This window comes from Rousettus aegyptiacus, unplaced genomic scaffold (assembly GCF_014176215.1).
Source record: "Rousettus aegyptiacus isolate mRouAeg1 unplaced genomic scaffold, mRouAeg1.p scaffold_m13_p_2, whole genome shotgun sequence".
NCBI classification, from domain to species: domain Eukaryota; kingdom Metazoa; phylum Chordata; class Mammalia; order Chiroptera; family Pteropodidae; genus Rousettus; species Rousettus aegyptiacus.
Genome location: NW_023416295.1, coordinates 2,613,249 through 2,633,177, shown reverse-complemented (window position 1 = coordinate 2,633,177; position 19,929 = coordinate 2,613,249). Strand labels below are relative to the sequence as shown.

Genomic DNA, 19,929 nt, shown 5'->3' with positions numbered 1-19,929 from the left:
GTCTTGCACTGATCTGTTTTCATTCCTTGAGCATCTCTGTATAAAGCAGGGGACCCCTTGCCCCACGGCCGCACGGCAGGAGGTGAGCCGCGGGGGTGGGCTGGGGTGGGGGGGTGGCGCGGGGAGCCAGCAAAGCCTCCTCTGCGTCTGCGGCCGCCCCCCAGCGCCGCCTTTGCCGCCCCAGCCCCGCCTCGGATCCTCAGGCATCAGATGCTCATAGGCACCCTGGTCCCTGGTGCCACAGAGGTCGGGGACCGCTGGTACAGAGGGTCTCCAGATAAATCCAGATGGAAATTGAAAACGTTCACATCTTAAATGTTAAATTGTTTATAAAGGTCTTCGATCGAATGAATGCAAGATCACTAGCCACGGTTATTTTGTTTTAAAATGGTCTTGCTGTGAACGGTTACAAAGATCCACCGCGATGGCCCTGCCTTTTCCTCGTACTTCTGTCCCCACGCAGGACGCAGAAACCCGCACGCTCACACCGCAGGCTCCCTTCCCGTCAGCTCCAGGTGCAGACATGTCAAGACACCCCAGGGGTGGCCATTAATCCTCAGGCTCCGGCTAATGGGGAGCCCGAGGGGGGCCCCCCCACCCCCGCGGCTCTGGGCGGGGAGGTGTTTTGGGCAGGTCGCTCCGTGACACTTCCACACAGGTGGCAGGGGCCCCGGGAGGGGGCTGAGGTGGAGCGGGAGGCAGTCACGACAGGGCGGCTGTGCCTCTGAGAGCCGGGGCAGGCGGGGTCCTGCGCTGCTGCCCCGGAGCCCAGCCCTCCCGCCCCCGGGGGGTCCCCACCCCCTCCTCACTTTCCCAGGCCCTCGCTTCTCTCTCAGCCTTGTGAATGATGTTTGATTCCAAACGCACTCTGCCGTGAGGCTGGACGCAAGCTTCCAGAGGCTCGGACAGGGCACACACGTGTCCCCAGTGGGACCTGCGGCTCCCCCCCAACCTCCCGCAGGGCCTAACTGGCCTCCCTGCCTCGGCCACTTCCTCGCCCACCGGCCGTCCCCAAACCCGTCCACACAACGCGGGCCTGAGGCTGCAACTCCTGATCTCAGATGTGCTCGAGCGGCTCCCCAGAGACACCCCTCCCTCCCCTCCGAAGACAGAAGGCCCCGCCCAGCCCCCAGCCATCCTGCACCTGCTCTGACCTTCGCAGGCCCCAACGCCACACAGTGTCCCTGGCCTCAGGTCACTGTGCTCTGAATTGGTCTCTGTTCTTCGGCACAGAGGCTGCCGGGAACCCTGGCTGCAGCCCCCCGTCCCCGCCCCGACCCCCTCCCGCTCCGGGCGCCTCCCGCGGCTCCCCCCAGCTGTCTACGGTCACCTGGAACCCTCACGAACTCACGCGACTGTCGGTCTTACACACGAGTGATGTCTTGAAGTCTGTTTTCTATTTATAGAGGTTAGTGGAGGTTCAGATGCCTATCAGGTTTTTTTTAATAGGTCTTTCTTAAGTTATCTGACTATAGATGGGGCTGACAATTGATAAATGACCAAGTGTTATAAAAATACCCAAAGAACAGTCACACAGCTCTGCAACGTGACCCAGGTTTCGGGGTGAGTCAGTATCTCTGCAGGTTAAATAAAACCAGTTTTTTCCCTCTCCCTGCTTTTTTGTGTTTTATTTGAATAGCTGGTTTCTGGAATGTCTCCAGATACTTCAGAATTGGTTCTAGAACACAACTCTTACAAGTGAATGGTAAGGTATTCCGATCTCCACGAAGTGTGCCGACGTAATTTAAGCATACCAAGTTTTACTAACGCTTACCATTTATTCTTTTCACAACCACATTGCCACTTCGTAGGCCCATCCTTTCCATGAATAAACTCATCCCTAAATCATTCTGCAGAACGTCCCCCATCATTTGCAGCTACTTCATAAATGCTGGTGGATCCAGATTTGCTTTTTGTCCCAAACTGTTTGTTAAGTGACTCTCTAATAGCTAGTTAAAAAAACACCTTCACTCAACAAAGACGAGATTATATAGTCGATAATTTCAGATTTTCATGGAACAAGCTTCACTAAGTGAACGCTTAGGAGCGTCGAGCCCCCTCATGCATATTTAGAGGAAGAGATGCTTAGAATAAACTTGAAATTCTTGCAATTATCCCTTTTCTTAGGAGCTGCTTCAGAATTGCTTTGCCAAGCACGAGGAGGGTTGTAAGAATTGACTACGTCCAGTCAGCTGTTTTTGGGGGAGGGAACCGTTTGGAACTTCTGGGGTAGGAGCTGGTTAGCCGGGCTCTGGTGGCTCGTGGGTTGGGCCTCCCCGCCGCAGGCAGGTAAAGGTCGGGCCTGGTTTACTGGGAACAGCCGCAGGGGATGGGGTGGTGGGGGGCGGGGTGGGGTGGGGAGCAGCTGCGCCGGGCCGCGGGGGTGCCGACTGCGATGCCATGGCAAGGGGGCCGTCGGCTGACCCCACAGGGAGCCCGGGAGCGAGGAGGACGCCTCAGAGCTGTCCCGGCGAGGCCGGCGGGCCGGGTCTCTGCCCCCGAACGTGGCATCCTTGGATGCAGCTGCTGGGGGCAGTGCGGGGAGTGACCCCGCATGGACCGGCCCCTCAGACCTGGAACGACGCCTCGGGGGGGACTTCGTGCGAGGGGTCAGCGTGGCAGGCGGGAGGCTGGGGTGTGGCATCTGGGTCCCGAAGGGGTGACCGGTGAGCCCTTCCGCACCCACTGCGGCAGAGGGGTGGCGCCCCAAGCGGCAGTGGGCACAGCTAAAGAGGGCCGGGCCGTGGGGGCTGGTCACAGAGCAGGCCGGTCCCCGCCGCTGGGCGGCCGCGTCTGCCAGTGAATTCTAAACAACACGCTGGTTTCATCACCGCCGCGGTTACGGGGACTTCGGGTGTCACATCTCAGGCCCACCGTCACCGCCCCCCGACTCGTGGCTCCCGAATCCTTGTCCGTCACTGTCCTCCGTGACCACCGGCCTGTCGCGTGCCCGCTCACTGTGACGCGGCACCAGACCCCACCCCGGGCTCCCCCGCACCCCGGGCTCCCCTGCACCCCGGGCTCCCCCGCACCCCGGGCTCCCCCGCACCCCGGGCTCCCCCGCACCCCGGCCTCCCCGCACCTCAGGCTCCCCCACCCCACGGGCTCCCCCGCACCCCGGGCTCCCCCGCACCCTGGGCTCCCCCGCACCGCGGTCCTCGTCTGGGCGCCGGCCAGACCCCACGTGTCGCGGCTGCTGCGACCTGAGCCGGGGCTGGTCTCTGCCCCGGACCGAGGCACGGCGGCCACGGCCTCTCAGCTGGTTCTGATCGGGGCCGGGCAGCTGCAAAGCGGTATTTGCACAAAAACACCAATCAACACACATCCACATTGTAGGCTGAGCGTCTGGCCCAAGCTCCGACCCCAGAGATGGAGTTTTTGTGAGTGAAGAACCGCCCGGGGCTGCGCCTCTCCACGCGCCCCCCGGTGAAGGTCCCAGGACCCCAGAGCCGGCCAAGCCGGCCGAGCCCGCCCCTCCACCGCCGCCACCACCGCTGCCCCGTCAGCCGCCACCACCCCCTCTGCCTCCGCAACCCCCTCCGCCCCCTCTGCCCCCTCTCCACCCTCTGCCGCCGCCACCCCCACCGCACCAGGTGAGGCCTGGCCCGAAGCGACACGGTCTGAACTCCGATTTCCTCTGCACAGTGAGAAACGAGAACTGTCACGAGAACACCCCGAGCCGTCAGTGTCAGGCGAGAAATCCGAACGGACGCCCTTCGGCTACGGTAGACGCGGTTGCTCGGTGGTCGCTTGGTTTGCCAAGCATTTCTCTTTATTTCTACCCTTGAGGAAAGATCAGCGGGACCATTTGTTTCGATGAATGAAAATGCAAAGCGAGCTCGTATGTGAACACACGTGGAAAGTACGAGTTGTCGAAACTACTCCGCATCCAAACAGCTTTTTGTAAATCATGGAAAAGATGGCAACCGAGTGTAGACCAACCTAAAAAGAAAACTGAAAAACTTGGTTTTCTAGGAAACGAATGACTGATGCCTCAGTGAATTGGAGATGATCCCGCTGACTCAAAGCAAAAAAGCAAAACGAAAAACAAACAAACAAACAAACAACTCGACTCTCTGAACTTCCGAATGCCTTACCTTCTTTTTATTCTTTGTCTTTTTCTTTTCCTTATTTTTTTTGGCTTTCTTTTCCTTTTTCTTATTTTTCTTCCTTTTGCTTTTTTCCTCCTCCTCTTGGTTGGCAATAATGTCACCGATGACCTGGTGCAGAAAAGAAAGAGCGGCAGCGTTGGATCAGAGCCCTCGCGAGACCGTCTGGGCGGCGTGTGCGCGCCGGTCTCCCCCCTCCGCCCCGCGCAGGCCCCGAGGCTGGCCCCTCCTGGGGACGCCCGCCGTCCCACCTGCCCTCTGCCTCTGGGCTCTGGGCAGACTCGGCAGGAGGCAGCAGCCGAGTCCGTCCCCGAGGGCAGCTGGAGCGAGAGGTGGAGGATGCAGGAGATGTACTAGGCGAGGCGGAGGCTCCCTCGACACCTCGACACCTCGGCCTCGGCCGAGCGCCGGGCGTGCCCGCGCCTCGTCCTCAGATCCCGGCAGAGCACACCCGTTTCCTGGCTGAACGCTGGTTGTGGCAGCTGCTCCTGAAATAATGTCACTTCTCCATAAACGACCACACACCTCTTGTCAGAGTTGGTTTCTTCCACCTGTGGTTCAATTTACATTTCCTACAGTGACCCAAACCCATTTATTCCTCTAAACTTTAACGTATTTTCTAAAAAGCACCTGGTTTGCGTAGGATGAGCATCGCTAAAGAATTCGTACAAGTCTGTAGAAAACCACATAACTCAGTTCGCTCCAACGGTTGTCTGTTGAGCTCTCACTCGCGGTGACAGAGAGCTAAGGATTCTGGGAGCCGGGAGGGTGATGACAGGTCACAGGCTCCGCTCATCACCGGGACACGCGACTTCTCTGAGACTCGGTTTCCTCGGCGTGTCCACCCACAGCACCGGGCTGGACCAGGCGCGGACGTAAGAGTGTCACAAACACTAACTCGCTCGCCGCCAAGCGATGCGGGCGCTGAGGCACGGCGTTCAGTGACCTGGTCAAGGACGCCCGGCTGGTAAGCGGCTGAGCTGGGATTCGAACAGATGGTGGTAACCGGGGTGAGTGTCACAACGCAGAAGAGGCGCGATGCAAAACGAAACGTGTGGGTTCGTCCTTCAGTACTAAACGCAGGCGGTTAAGCAAGAAGATGTGGTTCCAGGACACACAGGTGCAGTCAAAGCGGAGAGGAGCGGAAGGGAGGGCCGGCCGCCCAGCCAGCGCGGTGGGCGCCTCTGGCGAGCACGGCGCGCGGCCTTCGAAGGGGCTAATGTCACTTCGTCACTCCGCCTCCAGTACATTAGAGAAAATCACCCTCCAGGGAGCAAGTCTCTTTGATGCTGTCTTGCTGTGATTTACTAAAATGCTGAAGTCCATTTTCTAGTGTTATAGTTTCGCTATTTACACCTACGTCATTCTTAGGAACTAAGCTCACACCTCTAAAATTATAAAACGTAGCTTCCTCGTGAACAAAGGGCTATTTGGGCACCACCTGGACTTTACAAAAACCCAAACCGAACTGCAGTCGTGCATCCAGCTCCACCCTAGCCAGCCGCCCCACCCCCACCCCAGGCTCTCGGGAAGGTTTTGGTGGGGGGGAGCTCCGAGATGGGGCGCTGGGAAGGTGAGAGGGGACGCAAGAAAGTGTTGCGTACACTTTTTGGTAATAAAAATGGTGTTTTTGGACAGTATTAAAAGTTCCTCGTCAAAACAGCAATGTTTTCCCAGGGGAACAGGCTCGTCTCGACCCCCAGAACCAGTCCCAGCTCCTGCGCATGTGCGGGGCACGGGCAGTTCGGGTTCTTGGAAGTTTAGAAACTTTTGGAAATGTGAAGACTTTAAACAATACGTAAAACCTTTATTTGCGGAGCATGCCATTCAGTGCATCTTTAAAGCCTAACCCACTGTACTGTTTACATCCTAACTTCGTTTATTAATTTGGTTTTTGAATGGGTAACAGGTTTACATGGCCCGTAATTCAAAAACCATGAAAGAGCATTCGTGAAACGTTTCCTCCCTGTGCTGTGAGCCAGCCAGCAAGACACGCTTTCTAAAGCCAACCCAAGAACCTAAGACGTGCTTCTGGAGGCATTCCGTACAGATTCTGTAACTGCACGTGTGCGCACACACATCCCCACACGTAAAGCACGCCGGCCCTGCTGTGCCACGCTTGCCGACCTCATCCGGAAAAATGGCATGTGACGTAGTGGCCGAGTCTTTAAACCCATGCTGAGTTTCCTTCGCTCCTGCTCGTCACTACAGCGCACACACACGGACACGTGTACACACGCGAGTACCTATCATAAGCTCACAGTCGTCTCGTACAAACGTTAGCATTTTGTACATGCTCTTCTTGTTCTGCGCTTTTCCCCTAAATGATACATGCCTTGGCCATCTTTCCTTAGTACAGAAGGAGCTTCCTCGTCCATTTCTACGTAGATGTCGTGTAATTTATTTGATCGTTCTCCAACGACTGGAAATGCAGGTAATTATCAGTCTTTTGCTATTCCCGACAACGCCGCCATGAATAAATTCATGCAGATGTCATCTTGCAGGTGTGTGAGCGTATCCGCAGGATAAATTCCTCAGAGGAGAAGTTCCGGATCGAGTTGTACGTCCAGGTGCACGACCTTGTCAGGTCTTCCGCTGAGCTGCGCCCGCTCACACGTCTGCGGGCGCCCAGGTGACCGCGCGCTCGCCCGCACGCTCGCTGACAGAGCGTGTCACGCTCGCCAACGGCATGGGCGAAAAAACGCTGTCGTCGTCGTTGTTCTGTTTGTTTTTTTATGCCAGTAATGAATTTATTTTGCTTATTCTCTTCGACTACAGCAAAATCTCCCAAACTTAGGAGTGCACCCCGCCTGTCTAGTAAGCTGTCCTTTTTTTTTTTTTTTTTTTTTTGTAAATCGTAGGTCCAGAAGGCTGAATCTGGCACGCCACCTGCTTTATTTTATTTTTTTTAAATGTATTTAATTTTATCGAGCCATATTTTATGTATCATACGTTCCAAAGGTACCATTTTTTAAAAGTAAATGTACCAAGTCGTGGGACCATCACCATAAACCAGTTTCGGATCCTTTCCACCATCCCGATCGGACCCCCATTAACTGTGCCCCCGCTCCTCGCCCCCTTCCCGGCAAGCACGAGCCTCCACCGATGCACTTCCCTGAGCATTTCCCAGAAGTGGAATTATACGCAGTCCGTCCACGCGGCGGCATGCCGGCGGTCCCTTTACCCGTCGCCGAGTGACACTCCTTCACCCGGCAACGCCACGTTCCACCTCTCCATTCGCCAGCCGGTGGACATTTATGTCGCTTCTAATTTCTGGCTATTGTGAGTAATGCCGCCCTGAATACATACGTACCAATTTTTTTTTGGCATGGGCGTGCGTTTTCATTTCTCTTGGACAGAGTCCTCAGCGTGGACTGCTGGCTCACTTGGTAAATTTATGTTTAACTTTTGAAAACCTGACAAACTCGTGTTTCACAATGGCTGCTCCATTTCGCATTCCCACCAGCGACGTGCGAGGAGGCCCTTTTCCCCACATCCTCAACACTCGTTATCATCCGTCTTCTTGATAACGGCCATCCCCTGGCGGGTATGGAATGCTCTCTCTTTGTGGTGTGGATTTTCATCTCCCCAGTGACTAAGGATGTGGAGTATCTTTTCATGTGTTCATTAGCTATTCCTATATCTTTCTTCGTGAACTGTTTATTCAAGCCGTCTGCCAATTTTTGATTGGACTGTTTGTCTTTTCGTTACTGAGATGATGTAAGGGTTCTTGGTACATTCTGGATACGGGTCCTTTATCAGGTACATGTTTTGAAACGTCTTCTCCCAGTCTGTTCTTGTCTTTGCATTTTCTTAATGTGTCTGTTGAAGTGCAAAAGTTTTGAATTTTGATGAGGTTCAATTTATCAACTTTGTCTGTCAGCGTAGTTTAATTTCCATTTCTCTTGCATGTGTGAGGTCAATGATCTTTTCATATGCTGAACATCTTTTATTATGTTTCAAAGCCATTTAGATTTTCTTTTCTGAGAACTGTCTGTTCATATCCCTTGGCTATTTTTTTTTTTTTTTGGATTGGGTTATTGATCTTTTTCTTATAGAGCTGTAGGAGTTCTTTACATATTAGAAAAACGATCTCTTATCTGTGATATTATTACAAATAAATCTCCCACTGCTTCATCTGTCATTTGATTTCACTTGGGTTGGTTCTACCACGCAGGCTAAAAATGTGTGTGTGTGTGTGTGTGTGTGTGTGTGTGTATAGCTTATCACTTTTTCTTCCATCACTCCTGGGTTGTGTGACAGAAGCAGAAAGGTCTTTCCCACCATGAGGTTATGACATATTCCTTCGTTGGCTTCTTTGAGTCCTTTTGTCATTTTGTTTTGTTTGACATTTCAATCTCTGATCCATTTGGAACCATTCTGGGGTGAAGTGTAAAGAGATAGCGATTTAATTTTCTTCTTTTTCAGATGACACCATGGTTATTCTAATGCCATATATATTGTCCTTTTTCCTTCGCAAGAAAGGCAAGATGCCGCCTTTATGACATACTACATTTCTATGTGTGTTTGGGTATGTGTCTCGATTTTCTATTCTTGCCATCCTTCTAATCCTTTGCTCATATCAGTGGGCTCTTGATAAGTTGTTTTAACAACTGGGCTGGTTACTCGTTACCCTTTGTTTTCAGTATTTTACTGGTTATTCTTGGTTACTTATTTTCGACTTGAAGTTTAGAAGCAGGTTGGTCACCTGCTCCGTGCCCAATCCCCAAGCTCCAACATAACGCTGTTGGCATTTCTATTTAGATCACATTACATTTAAATATGATGTTTGAGAGAGCCGACGTATGTATGATGCCGGGTATTTCTACCTCAACACATGGTACGCTTTTTCGTCTTTTTGTTTGTATCCCTCAGAATGTTTTAAACTTTTCTTCACATTAAATCCTCATTTATTAAGTTATGCCCGGCTATTTTATCTCTGCGTTGTTGCTGCTGTTGTGAATGGACTCTTTTATTTTCTGCCTAGTGGCTCTTTGTACCTTCAAAAGCTATTGCTTTCTGAATATTAATTTTGTAACGCTGTCATCTGACTTCTCACATGGTTTAGTTTCTCAGTTTATTCTCTTTGCTTTTATAAGCATCAAACGCATCTTCAAAAAGTGGTACATTTGCCTCTTCCATTCCAATTTCTATATCGCTATGTTCTTCGGTCTAACTGGGTTCAACAGATCCTACGAATGACGGTGACGGTGGCCACCTTTGTAGTTCTCCTGACATCAGTGAAAATGTTTCTCGTGGATTTCCTTCAGCGTGACGTTGGCTTTTGAACTGAGACGGAAACGTTTTGCCGTGTTAACAGAGTATCCACGCATTCCGGGCGTTTTCCTTTTTAATACCGAGAACGAACGTTGGATCCAGGCGCCCGCTCAGCACCCACAGTGTCCCGGGTTCCGCTTTCGGGCCCGTCGCGCAGGGCGGCGCGTTCACACCGTTGTTCACGCAGTTGCTCGCGTGCGCCGTTCTTGCGCTCCGGCGCTTGGTGGCGCTGTTCCACGCGCTCACCGCGGAGCCCGCGTGAGCGCCCGGGTATTCCCGGTGAAACGCCTCAGGAAGACTGACCCGTGGTTCTATTTGTATTCCATCTTTTTTTTTTTTTTTTTGCATATGATATCAATGTGATTCTGCTCATTTCATAAAAAAATATTCGTACTATTTTTGTTTCTTAAAAATAAACTTGGCTCTTCGGTGCATCATTGGAACCATCGGGCTTAGTCCGCGACTTCATCCCTTCATCCTCCTCCTCCTGACACTCGGGACGATCGCTAACGCGTTCTGGAAGATGTCATCGAGCCCACCGCGTTCTCAGAGCACGTGCCGCCTGCTCTAATGACACACCTGTCCAGGGAGGTGGGCATCGCTCGGATCTCCATTTGCAGATGATAAAACAGACACTGGGGGGCGGGGCAGAGCCGGCCACGGGCCCAGCGTGTGGGGGGCCGCGACCCCCACTCTGCCAGCCCGGCTCCCCGACGATCTGTCCCGTGAGGTCGTGCCGCTCTGTGGTCACTCCTTTTTATTTTAACTACGAACCAGACATCCTCGGTTCTCTTTCAGTTTCAGTTTGCCTAGATGTTAACTCTACTCACGGGTGTTTCCCATGGACGATCTAGGCATTCTACCGACAGGAAACTGTCACCTTTCTGAACTCACACGACACGTGTCCGGCTGCTTGCCATGGACTTTCAAGACACGACTCGTGCCTGCGAATTAACCGGAGGGACAAGACTCAAACATAAAGAGTGAAAGGACACGAAGTCGAATGACGGGCCCTCGGGCAGGGCCTGGGGAACAGGAGGGCGGGCGTTACGTGGCCACGGAGGGCAGAGCGCACAGACGGCAGAGCGCACAGACGGCAGGGCTCCGGAGGCTGGCGGAGGGCTGCGGACGCCGACCTCGGGCTCGGCCTCGGGCTCGGCCAGGGATGGGGAAAGAGCGCTTCCAGCCGAAAAGCGGCAGCCATGTGACTGACCATGAGGGGGTCATGGGGAGCCCGGCCGCAGCTCGGTTCCGCTTCGCACGGCCGCATGGCGCTGCCGGTCGCCTCGCCAGCTCCCTGCGGGCTGAAGAGCGGCGGCCTGCTTTCTGCCGTGTGGACGCGGCAGACACGAGGATGCGGGCGGCTTCCTCGGTGGCCTGTGGCAGGGGTCGGCACGGTGCACCGTGCGGGCGACATCTGGCCCGTGCCCGCGCTTACACGCAGAGTCTGACCGGCACGGGGCCGCGGCCGTTCATCTACGTCCTGTCCGCGTCCGCCTCCTCCCCACGACGGCGGCGATGAGCCGCCAGGCGGGCAACGCGGTCAATTTCTGTTGAATAAATCTCAATGTACGCTGACCGACGAACATGAAAGTATTTTCATGTAAGCACTTGTGGGACCATAAACCAAGCCCTAATAATACTATGAACTTCCCAAAGATTTGAGGAAATGTGATTACGATACACTCACACTTCATCTCTCAAGCATATTTGTACCTGTTGCGGGGTCTTCTTAGAAAAAATAATAGCTGAACCGCCTTCTTCCACTTCAGGGTAGTCGGGAAAGGTGCCTGTTAGGTTCCTGAAGAGGAAAACGAAAAAGCAAATTAAGCAGAAATGACGGCGGGCCTCTCCGTTACATGTCCCGTAGCTGGCTCGGCTTCGCATTTAGATGAGTGATGGTGATGGTTATTAGGGCGGGGGAGGCCCTGCCAATCACGGGACAGACGCACTGTCCCCAGAAGGGTCTGGAGGCATCCGGAGCAGATTCCTTCCTCCCGGTGGTTGTTACTTTGAGACGGACACACCTCCCTTTGAAACAGATTGTCAACTTAAATTCTGTCTCTTTTTTCTTGAAATTACTGAGACACTCCGTGCTTGGGTTAAGAATGAAGCTGAGAACACAAATCATTTCTTTCTGTTTAAAATTTAGGATAAACACAAGGGTTTGAAACAAAGCAGAAAGCTGGAGTTGTTAGAATTGCAAATTTAGTCAGAGTGCAGGAAATACACACGATACTTTAGGTTTTTCTAAGACCCTATATTTTATGGATTATAAACAGTATATATATTTGTTGTAACCACAAAACTTCTACATTTTAAAAAAGCAGGCTTTAAAATTTAACGTTGAGGAATTTCAAAGGAATATGTAGTTAATATTCCTAAAAGGAACAGATGTCCACATCTAGAAAGGAAAGATGATCGAGCGAGGTCCATTAATCCGCAGAAGAGCAGAATCTGAGGGTCAGAGGCGGCGACCGCGCCGAGAATGATGTACGACAGTGGTTCTCAAACCTCTGGCCTTGAGAACCCTCCACAGGGCGACTTTTCAGTACAACAAGGAGCCTTTGTTTATGTGCTACAGCTGCTGACATTTACTGCATTAGGCATTAAAACTGAGAAATTTCTAAAATATGCATTTTTTATTCATTTAGAAATGACAATAAACCCATTATTTGTTAACATAAATATAATTTTTAATGAACACTATATTTCCTTAAAACATTAGCGAGGACAGTCTTATCGTTTGGTAACTTTTAAGTCTCCGTAAGGGTTGGCTGACCGGAGAGTAGCTGGATGCTCACGTCCACGTCTGCGTTCGCTCTGTTTTGGTCGAAGCATAGGAAGAAAATCCGGACTCACGCGGATGGGTAACTGAAGAAAGGGGACTGTTTTCCTAGCCTTGCGGGGCACTGCGGCCATTCCCCGCTGACTCTCCACCTCGCCCGACGAGCGTGGCTTCCTGAAGACCGCTGCGCCGTGGACTCCGAGACCGTGTCCACGAGCCTCCCTCCCCCGTCACACGAAGATCCATTCACTGGTGCCTCCTGCACGTCGAATGGCTCTTTCCCCCACACATAGTTTTCTAACACCAGGTCCTGGTCATTTGGAAAATAGCGGTTCGCTAAGTCAAGTGGCTCTTGCCAATGTTGACACGTTTCTGCGTATTAAAAAGCACGTTCGCCAACAACCTGCCAACCTTCTGACCAAAAGTCTAAGTCGTGGAAGGTCTCAACCTCGTAGAGGTGACTGTGAGATTTCTAAAATTTTAATTTTTGCTGGAAAGCTTGAATTTTACTGGTGACAAACACACTCATTGAGACTGCTGATCTAGGCCACGTCCCCGAGCCATGGCTTAGGTGCGGCAGTGGGGGTTGGCGCCCCCTCCCCAAGGGCACCCCCTCCACTCCCAGCCCTGGCAGCTGCTATGAAGTCCTTTCTGCCACCCGGCCAACTGCAACCTGACTCCCGGGTTCTCGCTGCACCTTCTGGGGACGACACAGAATTTGCCTCTCCTCCTCTTTCACACGACTGCTTTTCAAAGAGCTTAACGCAGTTATATCATCGTCTGAACAAAGCTGCTCGCTTTCTCGAAGTTCTCCTGCTGGCTCATTGCGTGGGAACATGACTCAGCCGCTCAGAGTCGCTTTGAAAGGAACGAAATGCAGCGTAGTGTGTGTGTGTGTGTGTGTGTGTGTGTGTGGGGGGGGGGCGTCTGTGGACAAATGCACCAGCAGCGAGGACGGCGGGAGACCACACACTACGGGTACCATTCTGTCTACGGAGCTACCATTATCGCGGCTCCTCAGGTGGCTTCACACACTCATTCATTCGTCCACCCATCCATTCACCTACCCGTCCATTTATCCACCCATCCATCCATCTTCCCATCCGTCCATCCTCCCATCCTCCCATCTTCCCATCCATTCATCCATCCACCCATCAGTCCATCCATCAAGCCACCCACCTACCTATCCACCCATCCATCCTTCCATCTATCCACCTATCCATCCACTTATTCATACAGTCAATCAACAAACATTTAACACCAGCTAGATCCTGGACGCAGTAATAGGAGACAGTCACCTGAAAATTAAAAGATGCTGACCCCGCCTCATGCACTCACACCCACAGCACATGGCCGATGCGTGTATCTGGCCTCAGACGTGGCTCGTCCACAGGATTCGCATCTCACACCTTCTTAGGCTTCCTGGCCATGTTCTGCTTTGGCCCGTGCATCACTTGGTCCGGCCGGTTCTTGGATAATGCGGGCGCCGGAGCTAAAAATCAGAGTGCGCTTCCTTCCACGCCCACTCGCCCTGCTCCTTGGATGACCGACCGCCTTTAGAAGCAACTCCACAGCGTAATCCTATTTCCCCACGTTATAGCTGGGATGGCTTGAGGACTCAGAGCAAACCTAGCAATGAATATGAACTAAAAACTAAAAGGCTTTATGTGTGTTGTTTTTATGGTGGATTTCTCAATTATGTGAACACCTTGGCTGTTGTAGTGACATTTAATAACGTGTTTTTTGTGGTACTTATTGCAAAAATATTACAAGTATTTATTATTAATAGGTAAGTGAACATATTTAGTTCTTAGTTGCATGAGTTTAAATCATTAATCTGAAACTGAATTAGCCTTATCCTTAAGGAAGGTAAAAACTGTCGTAGGGTGTAAATTTAAAAGATGTATTTTTAAATTTGTATCTGGAAAATGACAGTGTAACCTGATAGCTCTTTATCTCGTGCGTAGGCACATGGACACACACAGACACACACATGGACACGCACACATATGCACACACACAGACATGCATGCACATGCACGCACACACGTGTGCATACACGCGCACACACGATTTTGTGCTCACACCACTCACGCTGTCCCTCAGTGGTGGGGGGGCCTCTGTTCCCACAGCAGCTGCACCCCAGCTTTGGGATGTTCTGAGGGCGCCCTGGGTTGGCACTGGCCGGGACCCTCTCTCTGTGACAGGCCCACTCAAAGCACAGCAAGAGAAAAGGGATGTGGAATTCCACTCTGGATTTCCTCGCCTGCCCCCCAGGACTGCTCCCCGGGACTCGGCTCGGCCACTCCCCCCCCCCCTCCTCGCCATCCAGCAGCTCAAGGCGGACCGAGAAGGTGTCAAGCCCCCGGGGAAAGACGCTCGTAGTCAGAGATGAGCGAGCAGAAATACCATTTTGGCTTCCATGGAGTTTCTGGTACAAACTGGGGGGCTGACAGCAGCTCTGCAGGTGACGGCCCCCCTGGGGATTACAGGGGAGTAACCGAGGACCTCAGATCATGTGGCGTCAGACGGGATTGAAAGCGGAAATGAAGCGTCTGGCTTCGCTCGCTGCCACCCACTGGGGCCTCCCTCTGCCCCGAGCCCGCAGACACGGCCTCCTGTGCCCGCCTTCCCCGCGGCCCCGGGGCCCCGAGGGGCAGAGGCTGTCCTCTCACTGCCGCTGGCCTTGGCGTGGCGTGTGTTCGCCAAGCGCAGTGCCTAGACACCCCGGGGGGCCGTCCAGGCCCTCTGCCGGGAAGCCCCTCGCTGAGCTTAGGGCCGACGCCATTAGAGCAGCGGGAGTCCCGGGGCGACGGGCTGGACCCCCCTTCCCCGCAGCCCGCGGCTGTGCCACCGGCGGCCCGGGTACGCCCCTGGGGGAGGGTGGAGGGGACTGCCATCTCGACAGGGACAACTGGGCCGTCCCAGACCTGACCGGCCCTCGGGCTTTCGCTGGTGGGAGGGACTACTGCTCCCCGTGACCACAGCCGGCGGGCTGGGCACCTCGGGTCCCATGCTCCTCAGCGGCTCCTCCCAAAAGGGGTGCACAGTGAACCTGGGGCACGCTCAGGTCTGCCGTGTGGAAGACACACCGTCTGGCGCGCCCCGTCTCTTTAGGCACTGTCCTCTCCGCTTCCCACGGCTCACGCTGGCGACCCGCGCCCACCCCGACCCGCGCTCCCGCCTCCCCCAGACCTCCTCCCCTTCACCGCTGCCCCGAGGGAGGAAGCCCGGGCTCGCCCTGGAGCCCTCCCTCAGCCGGAACCCGGTCCAGCCGTGGGCGGCGACCCCGCCGGTTCCGCCTCCCCACTCCGCCGAGACCGGCCCACGCCGCCTCGCGCCCCTCCGAGCCTCCGCCGTCTCGCGTGCGCGCTGCGGGATCCCCCGGTCCCCCAGGCGCCCCGCCAGCGCGCCCCCGCCACAACGCGTGACGCGTGCCATTTCCCCGCTCCACGGTCACCTGTCCCCTTGCTCAGAATGAAACCGCTGCCACGCAATGACGTGCGCCTGCGCCCCGGCTCCGGCGCGGGGAGGGGCGGCACCTGCCCTGGCTCCTAAGCCGGCCCCGCTCTGCACGGCGCATCCTGCGCGCCCCCCGCCCCCCCTTCTGCACCGCCCGCCGCGCCCTCACGTGCTCCGAGGCTTCGAGGCTTCGCGCAGACGCCACGTGTGGCAGGCGTCCTGCCGGGCCATCTGGTGCCGAGTCAGTTTGTTGACCGGATAGAACAGGTTCCCTGCGAGCCTCGCGGGGGCGCGCGCGCCGGGCGTGGCGGACCGGCCACTGCCGCGCCGTTCTGGGATGACCGCCCGTTTCTCTTTGTGGCCCGGAAAGCACTTCCACGGACGCAGGGTCTTTCCTGCTGAAGACGCATTTTAACGCGACGCTCTCTGCGGAATGATTAAGTGTCACACAGGCTGCTTTTCTGCGTCGCCATCCAAAGCGCAGCCGTCCCGGAGCTGCGCTCGGACTCGGAATTCCAACGCCATGTGCGTGTCTTTGAACTGTCATCGCGGCGCTGATTTATGAGGCTGACGTGCAGCCCGTGCCGTGCCCCCCGCCCCCGCCCTCCTACACCCCCGGATTGCTGTAACAGGCGGGGGCCGCACGGAAACCTTCGCCTGGGCGTCCGCACCGGCAAACGGGACAAGTGCGGAGAACAGAACCCGCCGCGTGGCTGCGGGAAACACGACCTGAACCGCGCACGTGACGGCTCACGTCGCGCCCTCACCTGGGGGACCGGCCAGACGAGGAGCTGAGATGTTTCGTGATGCACTATTTATAGCAAAAACTGTAAATCGTAAAACCGTATTAAAAACCTGTAACCGATCACCCCATGGGGAACGGTTCTGTAATCACGGTAAAGCCCCGCTGGGGCGCTCGGCTCCTGGCGCTGACTCCCCGTTCTGCTTTCCCTGTCCCCACGGGCACCTGATGCGCACTGAGACAGACGAACACATCCGGCTCCCACGGAGCCGGGCCGCTGCCCGTGAGCAGCGGGGGCGCGCGGGGGAAGACCAGGCGGGGTGGCGGGGAGCGGGGCGCGCTATGAGGAGGAGGAGGGCACGGGACAGGCGGAGATGCTCCGACGTGCGTGGAGCCTCGGCGCTGGCCCCCTGGACCAGCTCGGAGGCGTGGGACCGGGGGTGGGGGTGGGGCGTTTTCTGTATGTTTCAGTATTGTTTTGTTTGCGATGGCAAATAGGAATTATGTTTGTAATTAAATAAGATGGTAATGCAAAATAATTTATAATACAAATAAATTTTATTTTTGGTTGGTTTCCTTTTATGTCTTATTTTAGGATTTGAGCATTATGTGAACCTTGTAATTTGTACAGTGGAATTAGTTCCATTTTCTTTGAAAATATTTTTATTCCTATAGTTGGAAACTTGTGACCTCTCTCTGGGGAATCAGAGTCTCTACTCTGCTTTCTACGACTTGCTGGCTTTACCGAGTAAGCAGGCTACTCACTGCGACTGTATTTTTTTTTTCATTCTTATTACTTTTTCACTTTATTCATCATGCACATTTGCTTCCATCTGTTTGCCAGTTCCTGGGCCTTCAGCTCTGTTTTATTGATCTATGGTGGTGCCTGTATATTAGTATCATGCGTTTATTTTTTTTTTTAATGAAATACAATGCCACTTGTTCTCCATTATTGTTCTTATTTTCTTACTTTAATCCTAATGACTTTAATGATTATGTCTTCAAGTTCAATAAATAATCCTGTTGGGATTTTAATTGAAAGTGTTATCCCTATATATTACCTAGAGCAGATGTATCATCTTTCCATTTAACCAGAAACAGGGTGTATCTGGCTATTTACTCGACCAGTTTTTTCATTTCTTCCTTTTAACACTTACAGACTGCTTAAATCTTCATACACGTCTCCCTTCATATTTAGTGTATAATTAATTTAAAAAAATATATTTTGCCGCTCTCTTTAAAATACTCATTCCTCTTATTTTCATGTCATTATAGGAACAATAATTTATGTGATGGCACTAATTTTTAGGGGGAAAGGCTATTCATATTATCCTTTCCTCTTGTGGGGAGGACTACGGTCTCTAGTAAGCATACAGATCTCTTGTTTTTAAAAAAACTCAGTGTTTCATTCATTCATTCATTCATTCACTTATTTAGGACATATGTATCAATTATCTACCATGTGGCAGATGCTGTTCCAGGCTTTGGGAAAGTGCAGTGAACAGAAGATATAAAAATTTCCATCTTTATTCAGCTGACATTTAATTATGAGAAGAATTAACCCTTGTCTTTCTGTTTTTAAATTTTTAAAACAGGAAGTGGGTATTTGATCGCATCAAATGATTTTTCTGCACGAGCTGAAGTGATCGTACCGCTCTTATTGATGTATATAATATTGAATTTTCCTACCATTTAACTATGTATGTTTCTGGGAATAAATAGGAGTGGTTTATTTGTGAACCTCTTGCAAATCTAAAAGTACCATTTGAAATAACAACTGTCCCCCGGGTCTGTTTTCTTGTTTGTTTTTTCAAGAGAATCTGGGAGAAGGGAGGTCAGCAGCTTTGCTTGTGTTAATTTAATTCTTATTCTGCAGGATAAAAAACATTGTGATAGAATTTTTTTGTTGTTATTTACTTCCAACTTGCTTGTGTTTTGGGGGGCGGGGGGGCCTCAGCGCCCACTGGGCTGCGTGGGGCAGGCTCGGGGGTGAGATGCCCGTTCGGCTCTGGACACCTGGGGCCTGAGCTGCCCCTCCCAAAACCTGAGTGGGAGGCTGACCGGCGGCTGAATCTCCGCATCCGGGTTGAAGAGAGCACTCTGGGCTGGACGGTCACACCGGGGCATCAGTGGAACAGGTGGCAGTGAGAGCCGTGGAGACGGGGGAGGGCAGGGGACGAGGAAGGCCGGGCCCGAGCTGCCCGAGCAGAGCCCAGCCTGGAGCAGCCTGCCGGCCCGCGGGTTCGGCTCCCCCACCCGGCCCTGGGCCTGGACTCACGGCGCAGCTGGGCTGATGGCCATGGGAAGCGCACTGTCCCCGGGCTTCCCGTGATGAACGCGCCATGAGGCGTGGACCGTCGAGAGGGAGGACGTGTGATGGAGGCAGCATGTTCCTGGCGGTGGAGGCAGCCGGGGCTGTGGCCGGCCAGTGGTGGGGTTGGCGCCATGGCTCCAGCCTGAGGGGAGCTGGCGGGACCCTCCCCTGCGGCCAGCAGCCGCGGCCCCGTCCATTCCTTGGTTATTGAAGAATGGGGGTTGTGTGCCCACTGGGCGGCTCCCAAAGCCCCCCCCAGAAACCCCACGGCATGCGCACGACACAGGCTGGTGGCAGGAGGCGCTGTTACTTTATTACAGAACCTCTTCGAGGACTAATGTTACTTTTTAAATAAAAATCCATTTGTCACAGCTCCCTGCCTTTCCGTCCATCCCTTCGAGGAAGCTTGAGGAGAAATCCACCCGGGCCCCCTCTTTCGGCGTGCAAATACGAGGTAGAGAACATTTGGTCAAGGTAAGGACTATTGGAAATTTATGCATGTTGTCAAACATTCTCACACAAATGTGGAAACGACCAGCTCTGGGGGTTGCAGTGATTTAGAAAGCAGAACCGGTAACATGATAAATTTCTCCCTGAGGTCCGACACCGAGCTTCGGCGGGTCCCACCGTTTCATACTCCTAGGACACAGATTTATCTGCATTTCATCAAGTATGAAAAAATATACGGACGCAGAGGTTTCCGGCCATGCCCCCCAGCCGTTTGGCTGCCTCCATTAATGTCAGCGGGCTCGTAAATTTCCCCGCGTTCTAAAGAAAGTAGCTTGTGCCACTGCACGGAAGCCTCCAGAAGTGTCACTTGCCGCCCATAAATTCACTTACACTCAATAAAGGCAATTGGCTGCACATGGACTTAATTGCCCGGGTCCTGGGGAAACTGAGGGGCGCATCGTTTCTCAAAGGCGAGGGGGGGACGGTCGTGTGCGCAGCGAGGCGCGGTCTCGGTGGCTCATCCGCGGACGTGGCTACGCTGGAGGGGCGGCCCGGCGCTTACCGCTCAGGACAGACCACGCCTCCCTCTCGATTTCGAAGCGCGGTCCTGGCTCGGGCTCGACCCCTGCAGGAACCGCCCTGCGCGACCCGCGCTCGCTTCCACTTTATTAAGAGGAGCACTACCTTACCAATGACGCACGGAGCGGACTATTCCGATTTTGGCTACTCCTCCGTTGAGAAGATGATACGTGTGCATTATTTTAACCTTTCTGTCTTACTTATTTGT

At 53.5% G+C, this 19,929-nt stretch overlaps 1 protein-coding gene across 2 annotated transcripts in view; it reads right to left on the bottom strand.

The window, feature by feature from the left end:
- The window catches only part of IQCA1 (IQ motif containing with AAA domain 1), a 110,141-nt gene that overhangs the window by 48,596 nt on the left and 41,616 nt on the right, over positions 1-19,929 (bottom strand). For both annotated transcript variants that reach the window (XM_036236691.1, XM_036236692.1), the window contains exons 7-8: positions 11,103-11,187; positions 4,098-4,220 (exon numbers count right to left, since the gene is read on the bottom strand). In XM_036236691.1, coding sequence (XP_036092584.1) covers positions 4,098-4,220; positions 11,103-11,187 — 208 coding nt within the window. The remainder of the gene's footprint in view (positions 1-4,097; positions 4,221-11,102; positions 11,188-19,929) is intronic.